This window comes from Lissotriton helveticus, chromosome 4_1 (assembly GCF_964261635.1).
Source record: "Lissotriton helveticus chromosome 4_1, aLisHel1.1, whole genome shotgun sequence".
Classification (NCBI taxonomy): domain Eukaryota; kingdom Metazoa; phylum Chordata; class Amphibia; order Caudata; family Salamandridae; genus Lissotriton; species Lissotriton helveticus.
Window position 1 is genome coordinate 1078933604 of NC_136063.1, and position 12132 is coordinate 1078945735.

Consider the following 12132-nt stretch of genomic DNA (forward strand, 5'->3'; position numbering starts at 1 on the left):
CTTTTCTTGTCTCCTCAAGAACATCACACGTGACAGAACTGCAGGGACGATGAGTTCACCTCACGCTGGAGTTGACTGGTAACGGTAAGTTCTCCACTACTATGAGCTTGACTCGAACTCTATGGCAACGTTTTAATATCTAGGGGATCCTAACTATGAAAAAACAACAAATGTGACGCAATAACTAACTTGGTGACTGGGGTGAAAATTGCCACGTCCGTAGTCTCCCAAGGCTTGAAGGTGAAGTGCGCAGTAGCGTTAGTTTGCGCGCGCCACCTAGAGCCTCACACCTGTGAAGTGGAAAACAACTAGACCGCCCACTCGCTTCCCGAGTCGGTGGCCATCTTGGAATTCCGCGAGTGAACCGCTCGAGTCCACTCGCGGTTCACAGCTGCGCCTTTCTTTCTGAACTTGCCAACCGCATTCTGAATGGCACCGACAACCTGCCCTATTCTGGTTTTGGCAAGGGAAGCGTGTTGTATGCCACACACACTAACACTACTTTTAGGCTAACAAACAAAATTATCACAAGAAATACATGGGTATTGTCATTTATTTTCAACACCAGAAAACTGTCACTGTAGAATCACTTCACATTCAATAAATAGCCCCAAACGGGGGAAGGGAAGGAAGGGGGAGGGGTGGTGCTCAAAGGAGTGTAAAGTCAAAGAAGATAAGCACAGTAGAAAACAAACATGTGATGAATACAATACTCAAAACAAAATCGAAACAATTCAAATACACAAGCCAAGGATCAAGGCCTCCATTGATAAACTGATAAACAGTGACATTCAACGGTCACACACTAAAATCAAAAATTGTGAGGGGCATGTGCCGGATGTCCGAGGGAAAGAGCCGTCGACGTTTCGACCCCTATCTGTAGGCTACGTTTAGTCCTTTAGCGGGGTCTTCATCAGGACATATACAGGAGAGAAGTGGAGAGGGGCAATCTAATCTGAAAAGTTAAAAACAAGAAGTCAGACTTCTACATAGTGAACTTAAATAGCAAACCGTCGCGCACGACAGTAGTGAATTAATTATAATTAATAATTAATTAATTACCATGGAGTCTAGGCCCAGCTGGGCTCTAAACATGGAAAGTGAGTAAGCCACGCCAAAGGTCGTGGTCTGTCTCAGCGTTATTATTTCGCATCTACAGAGGAGAAAGAATAAAACATACAACCAGTTTAGAAGGGGAGTGTTAAACCTAATCTACATGATTCAAATCAAATCAAGGGGGCAAACTTACAAAAACTACAACCATTCAGCCGGATGGTGAGTTTTAATGTTGCAACCCAGTCGTTGTACGCCGTATCACAAGTGTCTGGAACGGCGAGGGTGCAAGCACAGTGCACACACTGCAAGTTAAAAGGTCGAAATGACTCAAGGGTCTGTACATTGCTGGTAAATCTGCACTAAGTCATGACCCTTACTAAAAGAACTTACATCAATATCCACGGTGGTGGCTCAAGTAAGTGGGTGAAGGGTGCCGCCTGTAGGAAAACATAATGCTGCCAGTAATTACATTGAAGAATACGCTGGGCCCTAAGCCGCTGGTCTTTATATGTACCATATAGCGCCCAGGTCCCCGCGACTGCATGGGTTCAACCCCCCCTTATGTAACTATTCTGGTTTTGGGCTTGACAGTCCTGACACCTTGCTCGTTTACAATGCCAAATTGCCTTTTTGAAGGAGACACATCATACTGCAGAAGAGTTGTCTAAGTTAAGCAGGCAATGGGTTGGGGACTTTTTCTGTTCTCCGGCTGTAAATCGTAAAAATGGTGTTGTTATTTCAATTCACAAATCTCTATCTGTTCAAATACACAAAGAAACTGCTGATTCTAATGGTAGGTGGTTGCTCTTGGATTGCACTGTTAATGATGTTCATCTTTCCCTTTGTAATGTTTATGGTCCCAAGGGTTTTGACACGTCTTTCTGGAATGCTTTTTCTTCCCTTCTTTCCTCCATTGCCTCTGATGATTTGATTGTAGGGGGGGATTGTAATCAATTGAAGGACCCTTTCCTGGATCGCAAATCCCAAGCACGTTATGTTCCTAACAAGATGCAAAAATCCTTTTGCAGATCCATCTCTTCTAGAGGCTTAATAGATTCCTGGAGAATTTCACACCCCGACTCTCTGGAATTTTCTTTTTTTCTCCTGTGCATGCCTCCCATTCCCGTATTGATTATATTTTTCTTTCCCACCATGCTTTCCAATTCATGACCAATTCTGAAATAGGCTCCATTCTGATCTCCGATCATGCCCCTATTATTCTGGATATGGACTACCCCTCCCCTACTCCCAAGACCCGCCGATGGCGCTTTAACAATTCACTTTTACTGACTCCCACCTTCGCTGATCATTTCACACACTTTCTGGATGATTTCTTTACTAACAACTTGAACACCTCTTCTGATTTCCACTTTATTTGGGATGCCTTCAAGGCTGCTGCTCGTGGTTGTATTATTGATTTTGTTGCTTGCAAAAACAAAAAGGCGCGTGATCAAGCATCCTCTTTTCTTAACCGTATTAAAGAGCTTGAACATCTTTATTTTACCACCAACTCTCCTGATTCTCTGTCCTCCCTTATTAAAGCGAAAATGGAATTCAACAAACATTCTTGGGATTCCGCCTCTAATCAGCTTCTACAATTTAATGCTAAAATCTATGGTGGTCGTAATAAGGCTGGGAGGGCTTTAGCAAATTATCTCAAAATCAAGAAACAAAAATCTAAAATTGTTACGATCAAGGATTCGCCGGGCTCCCTTCATTCCTCAGACGCTAAAATTCTTGACTGTTTTGTCCAATATTACTCTACCCTCTACAAGCCTGAGTCCAATCCTTCCGCTACACAAATTGGTTCTTTCTTTCACTCTATCCCCAAACCTTCTGCCCCTCTTGTAGATTTCTCTTCCCTCGATGCTGGGATCTCAGAAACAGAAATTCTTACGGCTCTTTCTCTTCTCCCTAAAGATAAGACGCCTGGCCCAGATGGCTTTACGGTACGGTTGTTTCTCCACTTCAAAACCTTTTTGGTTCCTTACTTGCTCAAATTAATTAATCATTTTCTTACTACCGGTGAATCTAAAGGCTCCTTTACACAGGCAATGCTTGTCCTTCTCCCCAAAAAAGATAAAGATCCTTCCCTGTGCAAAAACTATAGGCCCATCTCCCTTATCAACACCGATTGTAAGATATATGCCAAACTCTTAGCTCTACTCATCAACTCCATTGTTCCTGACTTAGTCAATATTTATCAGTCCTGTTTTGTCAAAGGTAGGTCTATCACTGATAACTCGAGGACCCTTCTCAATATTATTAATCTTTCTGCCAAAATGGATACTCCAATAGCGGCTGTTACCCTTGACGCTGAGAAAGCATTTGATCGTGATAATTGGGATTTTATGTTTGGTGCACTCCGTTGGCACGGTTTTAGCCCCACTATCCTCAAATATATTAAATTACTCTATTCTGGTCCCACTACTTCCATTTGGGTTAACGGTTCTCAATCTCCTTATTTTCCCCTTCACAGAGGCACCAGACAAGGTTGTCCTCTATCCCCTCTCCTTTTTATTTTGGCATTGGAACCTTTTTTGGAGAAAATTCAACAATCCCCCGCCAATTACGGTTTTATTTATAAGGATGTAGAAATCAAATTCACAACTTACGCAGATGATATTTTGCTTTATATCTCAAATCCTGTTGTGGCCCTTCCTGATTTTTTTTCTTTACTACGGGATTACTCTTCTGTCTCCGGTTATAAGTTGAATATCGATAAGTCGGAGGTCCTCCTCTCAACAAGTACTGTCTTCCTCACATGTTTCATGGCTCCGGCTTTGAGTGGAATCCCGGATATATTAAATGTCTTGGTGTCTTAAACGCTAACACCGTTAGAGAAACCATTAAAATTAATCATTCTGACATCCTTAAGAAACTCTCCTCACTCATAGACCGTTGGTCTCCTCTTTTCCTTTCCTGGTGGGGTCGTCTTTCCACCATTAAAATGATGCTCCTTCCTATAGTCAACTTCTGACTTTCCATGCTTCCTGTCTCCCTCCCCCATTTCTTCTTTAAATCTATCAATGGTCTCTTCTCTAAATTCCTCTGGAACAAACGTAAAGCCAGGGTATCTCTACTTCGCCTCCAACAACCTAAACATCTTGGTGGTGTTAACTTCCCCAATTTCTCTCGCTTTCACTCTGCCTTTTCCCTCAAACAGATCTGGCCCTTTCTCCAGGACTCTTCTTCCCCACCTACAACGGCTTGGAGCTCTTTGGAATTGGCTCAACTTCTCCTCTTCTCGTTTTTTACTGCTACCAACCTTACCCAGCCACCTCAAAAGTTTGTCTCTCTTATCTTTAAACACTCTAAAGCTTTGACACATGCTATTTTTCTTTCTTTCTCTTCATCTTCTGACCTTCATTTCAACACTCCACTCGGGTATAGCAAATCTCTCAAACTCCGTAATCGGGCACTTTTCTGGAAGGAATGGATCGATAAAGGAATTCTTACTTATAGGCATCTCCTTTCTAATGGCTCGTTACTAACCTTTCAGGAACTTCAGGACTCCTTTGGTATTCCCACTAAATATCTCTTGCTCTTTCACACACTTCTCCCTACATTATCCTCTCTTATTTTTCAGGATGTCCCTTCCCTCCCTCCTCCGCCTTTACTTACCTCTCCACCAAACTTCCATATCCCTTTTAAAGCCTCGGCTATCTACAAGTTACTATCTCTCTTTCCCACAGATAGGCCCAAAACCAACCTTGAACTTAGGTGGGAATCTGACCTCGGTCACACCTTTTCCCCGCTCACCTGGGATTCCATTTGGTCTAAAATCCACTCTGTATCTCGCTCTGCCAGCACCACGCAGACATTTTACTTTTTTTTACAATCGACTCTATTACACCCCCAATGACCTGTATACATTTAAATTAATTGACTCCAGAAAGTGCTGGTCTTGTTCTTGTTCTACTAGTGACTTGTTTCACATGTTTTTTCTCTGCCCTAGAGTTAAATTATTGTGGTCCAGGGTTTGGTCCACACTTAACAAAGTTTTGTCCACTGTTGTTCCTTTTGATATTGTTACTATTTTCTTGGATGGATTGGCCCCAGTTTGGGATGTTCCGCAGCATACACGCAAATTTATTGACCTTTCTATTGCTATTTCTCTTCAAATTATCACTGCTAATTGGAAAGATACTACTAATGTTGCTTATAATGCTTGGTGGAATCTACTCTGTCACCATCATAGATTGGACCGTGCATGTGCTTCGTCAATTCCTCTATTGATAAAACGTGATTTATTTTGGTCCCCTTTAACAGAATTTTTGTCTAGGCACTCCTCATGATCATGTTATGTTATTTTCTTGTTACTGTTCTCGCCTAATTGTGCTACAAGATGATGGTTTCCCTTATGCACCTCTCTCCCTTCTCTTTCCCCCTCTCTCCTCACCCTCCCCTTCCTCCCTCTTTCCTTTTTGTTTCTCCTTCTCCCCCCCAAAAATTGAAAAGTTATAAAAGCATTTCTCATTGGTATATTTTTTACCCCTTATTGGGGTTTACTTTTCCATTTGCATTGTTTCCGATCATTTCTTATCTATTTTTTGTTGTATTCTTCTTTGCCATTGTACTCATGTTTTACAATCTAATCAATAAAGCTTTTTAAACTTAAAGATGCAAGAAAGGTGCTCAAACCTACCCCGTCCTGACACTCGGCACCATGACTTTCTGAAGCGCTGGCGACGGCAGTTTCAGAGCAAATGTTTAGCCCCAGCACTTCATTTTTCACAAATTAAGCACTGGTGCAGGGGCTTTCCTTTCCAATATCTTGAGTTCATGCAAACAAACATTTGAATCTCTCTCAGAGCCTTGAGTTTTGATGTCTGCACATTAATGCCTAGGTAATGTGCGCAAAAATTGAAGTTATCAAATGTTATAATTGTGTTTCGGAACTGGCTGCCGTTGATCCCAGTACTGGCAAACAATGTAAGTAACTGCGCTATTAGTTGCGAAAGATTTGAGTCCTTTCACATATTATGGCCCTGAAATTGTCCTATTACTGGGAAACAAGTACCCCGTTGTGACTTCCATCAAAATAGTACATAATGTTTCCCAATTAGCTAGCAGCTATGTAAAAAGTGAAATGTATTTTCTATTTACGAGGCCACTGGTCAAATAGTACAAAATGTCTTCTATGTAACCAGGTAAAATGTGATGTTTCTTAGAAATCTGCATGGCTGCTGGATACATAGTAAATAGTGTTTGCTATTTAGCCAATGCCTGGCCGATCCAGAAAGTTGATGTTCTGTTTGCTCAATCACCGACCCAACAGTACATAATGTCTGCTGTATAGCCGCAGGCCAGGTAACTAGTACAATTACTTTGTTATTTCCATAGCTGCTGGCCAAATGTACAGAATCACTACTATTTAGTCAATTACCAAGTAAATAGGGAAATTGTTCTGCTATTTGGAAGCCCACCGGTCAAATAGTACATAATTTCTCCTTAACCAGCAGCTGGGTAAATATCAGAGAAGATTCAATTTTTACTCCCCAACCGGCTAAACAGATGCCAACATATTCAAAATAATATATGGTTTCCTCAAAGTTACCCAATATCATTCCATTTTAGTTGTCTTTTTTCTTGAACCATTAACAATTCCACTAAAATGCAACGCTATGGAAATTCTGCCCCCATGGAGTAATGATGTTCAATTGACTCATTTGATATTTACTTAATCAGTAGAACTTCCTTTGTTCCTTCTGCTGTACTCATACAGTTTGATGTTAAAAAAAACAAGTAATCCAAGTGTTTCCAGTAGCAACAACTGAAGTAGAAATACTGCCAGGGGTAACTAAATTAAAAATAAGATGTTGCTATATTTTCGTGACCCGTATCCAATAGGAACAGTGCAGCCCGAACTGCAAGGCCAGGTCCACCCTGAACCTGAACACAAGCAAACCATGATCGGTTTCACCATGATTGGTGCTCCTCAGTCGGTTTCAGCTTAGTTCCAGTGGCACAATGACACACACAACATAATCATATAATTATACAATTAATAAGTCCGTCCAAAATATTGTTGATAATCTCAAAATGACAGACTCTTGTAAAACGAGTACCATTTACATTAATACCATAAAAAAATAACGACGAGTAAAACTTTTCACACATCAAACAAAATACTTACATCTGGAGTGAAGAGGAACACAATCCCACTAACTGATCCTTTCAACGTTAAGGCACGGATCAGAAAAATTGTAAGCACCAGATATGGAAGAGTGGATGTTACATATACCGCCTGTTATGGGAGATACAAAATAAGAGTGAAATCAAATGTGAAATCATTGTGGCGAATATAGGGTCTTTGTTGGTTAAAGGTGAAAGGAGAACTGACTGCACTAATATTAATACAGTAAGTAAAAAATAAATCAAATGAATATACAACTAAGACTTCTTTTAAAAAAATGCTTAATTCTGATTAGTATCATGACAACAGACAGATTAATTTGCTGAACACTCTTCAAATTAGCTTTCAATTTAAACTATAAGATATCACTGAAAAATACTTTGCCATGCAGGCAAATGATTTTGTATCTATTTCTTTACTTTTAAATAGCAGCTCAAAGCATCATAGTCAAATAAAAACACAATGTCCAGAATGTACATGTTTGAAGAACTACAAATCATGTAATTCAAACAAACAGCACAAAAGTCCATAATAACACTCAAGCAATATTGGCATCTTAACAACTTTTTTTGCTGCTGGGTGGTTCCAGATGTCCTGCCACTCTTATTTTTTTTAGCTTGTTTAGTCAATATGCTTATTTGGGCCAATGTTGTTCTTTACAAGGGTACGCCCTGAGATGTCTGCTCTAGGCTTCCTGAAACACACAAAAGGTGATGGTAGTCTGCTTTCAATAAGTCTAATCACTGGCAATTGCTCGGGGAAGCACTCAAACCCATTGTTCCCCAGCTCACCATGCCACCTCAGATTGGACCCAGCCATATGCAAATCAGTCTTGACCCTGTTCCTCATGGAAACAGTCCTACCCCATTTTCCAAGCCAGGTCCTCTCTGAACCGAAACACAAGCAACCTAGGACCGGTTTCAGCCAGGTACAGCTTGGTTCGTGTGACACAGTGAGCATGGGACCCACGTCTGGGCATACCCATGCCACTGAGGGCGGTATACGAAACTCACAAAAGGTGATAGAAGGCTGCTTTCAATAAATCTAACCAGCATTCATTCGGGTGACACTCCAACCCCTCGTTCTTTTGCTCACCATGCCACATCAATTTGGCCCCAGCCATATAAAGACACTCCAACCCCTCGTTCTTTTGCTCACCATGCCACATTAATTTGGCCCCAGCCATATAAATATGGACTACCTACACAGCAACTCCCCCTAAGCCTTTTCAAGCTCTCTGTGATTCTCTCTACTGGCTTTGGTCCACAGCGCTGCTGAGATCTTACGTGCTTGACTTTCAGTTTCAGCATATGCGGGTTGTTTCCGTTTCCTGTTTGTGATACGGTCGCCATTTTGGGAAGCAATAACAGACCACTGTCATACAGACCACTGTTATTACAGAAGTGCACACCCATCTAATAGTACAAAATACAAAACCAGACTGGTGGTTTCTTGTTGGTGACAATCACATAAATCTGTCTTGCTTCTACTATTTAAACAAACCCGGTTACAAATTTCGATCATGGTCAGAGATCTAATTTAGCCCTGCAAGCACAGGAGTATGCCTAGTCAGTGAAGCTCAACCAATGAAATGAGAACCAATTAATAGACAACAGGCTCTAGAAATCCTTTTGACGATTTCACCGCAATACATGGCAGTTTCTCACATGTGTGTGGTAAAGAGTTTTATAATTGTATGTATAATTGCATTAACACAATAAAAGAAAATAAACACGTAGTTGAAATATAGACATTATGTTGTGAGAACTGAATTTAACCTAACATTAGCTAATGTAGATCGCGATTTCAAAATGGTTGGTGCTATCTGCAGCCATCTTTTTAGCATGTAATTATTTTGTCTATGTCTCACACTGTGCACAGACTATTCATATTCTAGCTACTAGCTATTTTGTAAACACTGCTCTGAGATATAATGTCACTTCCCAGGTACAGACAGATATTTCTTCCAAGTTCTGTAACACCCTGTTTCACGGACAGTAAATGTTCCCCAGGCCTCGTTAAATAAGACCATGGTGATTTCTCATGAGAACTTGTCCTTGTATATCAAGTACTGAAATTGTATTAACAATGTAGGGGTCTGAAAGGCACGCAGGATGGGAAATGCGTAATCTGAATCTGTGGGATAGTGCTGAATAATGTGATTTCAGAAATATTTCAATCTTCTTTAACCTGACTGGTCCAATTTGTGTGATTTTGATATAATTGTATTTATGTATAGAAACCCATTTTTTAGGGTATTGGGGCTCACTCTTTGTAATCATTAGGAGGCGTCACTATATCGGTCTGATTTTTGTTTTATTGTCTTGCATTATTTGAGTTCAACTATACTCTCTTCTACTATTTTATTATTTGCGTTATATTCTGTGCTTCATGCTGTTATTTGATTTAAAACACTAATTGGCTGACTTCTAACCATTTCTGTAATGACTTAACTCCCTAAATAAACTTTAATTTTTCACTTCACTAATTGTCAAGAATTCATTATAAAGCCTAATGTGGTTTTTACTATGTATATTGTAAATTGCATTGAAATTGGGTTGGACAGGTCCTGTTGAGGAGTGCCATGCTCAGAAGCAGCTTAGGGCACAAGAAATTCCTTGGAGAAATCGGGTCTCTTGAGCATTGCTGCTATACACGTTGCCTCCTTCAGGGTATCAAATGCCTTCAGACACACCTCCATCTAGATCACCTTTTTGGGCTCCTTCTTGGAAGTCGCTCAGTTAAGGGGTCAACAATAGTATCATATCCCTTAACAAATCTTAACAAATCTGATGCAGTACCCAGTGAGGGATAGGAAAGCTTTCACTTCAATGTGGATCTCAGGAGGCTCCAAAGCCTATAATGGTCATTATCTTTGGCTAGAGAGGCAGCCTTGGTGGCCCAAGTATACAACTGATACTTGCCCTAACTGACTCTTGGTTGCCTTGATTATCAGGGCTCATGCACTTCTCTGGGGTGGTGCAGGTGGTCATCCCAGCTGGACCTGAAAAAAGCAATGTCATCCAAGTAGGCATCACAGAAGTTTTCTAGCCCAGCTAGGACCCGGTTGACCAACCTCTGAAAGGTGGTATTTGCATTCTTCAGTCCAAAGGATATCACTTTGAACTGAAAGTGACCCTTTTGGCAGGATAATGATGACCTCTCCTTGGCCTCTGCAGGTGGTCACCTGAGGTCTATCCAGCCTCCTAACATCAGCCTCCCTCTGTGGCCCTCAAGAGTAGAGCACTCCCTCTGCACTTTGCAGAACTATACCACGGATGGCCCCCTCTCAGTTTGTCACCCGGCTACCTCAGGTAGATCTCCCAGTGCATCAATGTCTTCCCCTGTAAGTTTGGAGAGTTACCCTCAGAATCAGCCTCCTCCTAGATCCGAAGCCAGTTTCCGACGCTGCTTTTTCTTCCTCTTCTTGGAAGGCACCTGGCCATTTTTCCAGGCAGCAAGTCCTCTGACTCCCCTGTTGGGCTGCCATGGAAAGTGTGGTTAGGCACACCCACTCAGGCTATACCAACATCTCTAAATGAGACCTGAACTCCACCTCTTTTCACATGATGTGCTCAAGATTACTTGCCAACAGTCAACAGGCATGGCTGGACTCACAGCTACCTTTAGGTAACCTGAGATCCCCCATTCAAAGGGACCTAGAACCATCAGACAGTGGCTCAACTGGTTGTCTACTGCCACAAACTGGTAGACTTCTTCTCTTCAAGGACTTCCTGCGCTGAGGACACAAGTTGACACTTAACAGTAATCCTACTGGTTCCTGTGTCTCTTTGCCTATTGATGGTGACACACTGCCTATATTTTTTGCAATTGTCAGGCATGTAAGCCTTTGACACCATCTCTTTGTCATCCAGGGTCCCTAGAGTAACCTCTGAACTCTCCCTAAAATTAACTGGGGAAATCTCATTCCCCAGTAGCCATTCCTGGGGTAGACACAATAGTGGGGGATTGCTTCCTGCAGGTCAGATGGTGTCCCCTTTGAGGTGCCTATACTGGTAATATTCATGGCCCTTGGAAAGACGTCCCTGGGCTAATTTCTGCCCATTAAAACCATCCTTCTTTTCCTCAGAATTGGCCTGGGAGTCCTTCCCAAGAAAACTCTTTTGGGGGCCTTTAGAGAACTCCTTTAGTTTTCTTTAACTCCTCCTCCTTTTTCTAGTAGGGAACCGGTCCACCCTTTTGGTGGCATTCCGCTCACCCCAGGGGACTTCTTTGACACTCTTGTGCGAGTCCAGAAGTCAGCTTTCTTTCCAAGTTAACTGCGCACAATAAGCTTTGAATCAATCAGGTGTTGGTACAGCTCTGCAAAAGCAATTACTTAACATGTTCTCTCTCAAAAATAGATTGCACATCCCATCATAGTCATTCACTTAGCTGACATTTACCTATCCTTCTAGTGCCTACCTAAAGTAATCCATGAAATCCACCCAAGACTTCACAGTTTTGGTGAATTTCATGGATTAGTCTAGGATGGATGGTGGTCCCTAAACTTTAAGCAGTACTTCTCTCAGATCAAAATAAACTTAACAATGAGGCCATTCTTCCTGAGTGTATACTTCACCCTGTCACCTTTAGGTAGGTCCAGTAGGGTACTCATCCCCGAAGTGAGCCTATGCTTCCAGAGACTCGCCCCCCCCCCAATCCTCCTCAGGAACTGTGTGCATTTCCAGGGCCACCCTATATGCCTTAAACCACTTGTTGATATCATACCCCATCACAAAGGTAGGCACCAGGTCTTTGGGAATGTGGACCCTTTTACCTCATTTAGTCACCAGTATTGCTTCCACCATCTTCACTGGTCTCTGTGGCCATCCTGGTTTTCAGGCCCAGTTCTTTTTGGCTCATCATACAGGCCAGCAGAATCTTCTTCTCCTCCAGAGCAGCAGCTTTTCCTCTAAGGGTTATTCAGACGCTGC

General features: G+C 41.8%; 1 protein-coding gene across 7 annotated transcripts in view; it reads right to left on the reverse strand.

The window, feature by feature from the left end:
• The window catches only part of LOC144828987 (sodium-dependent neutral amino acid transporter B(0)AT1-like), a 1274746-nt gene that overhangs the window by 820665 nt on the left and 441949 nt on the right, over positions 1-12132 (reverse strand). For all 7 annotated transcript variants that reach the window (XM_078687667.1, XM_078687664.1, XM_078687665.1 and 4 more), the window contains one exon: positions 7196-7306. In XM_078687667.1, the coding sequence (XP_078543793.1) occupies positions 7196-7306 (111 nt within the window). The remainder of the gene's footprint in view (positions 1-7195; positions 7307-12132) is intronic.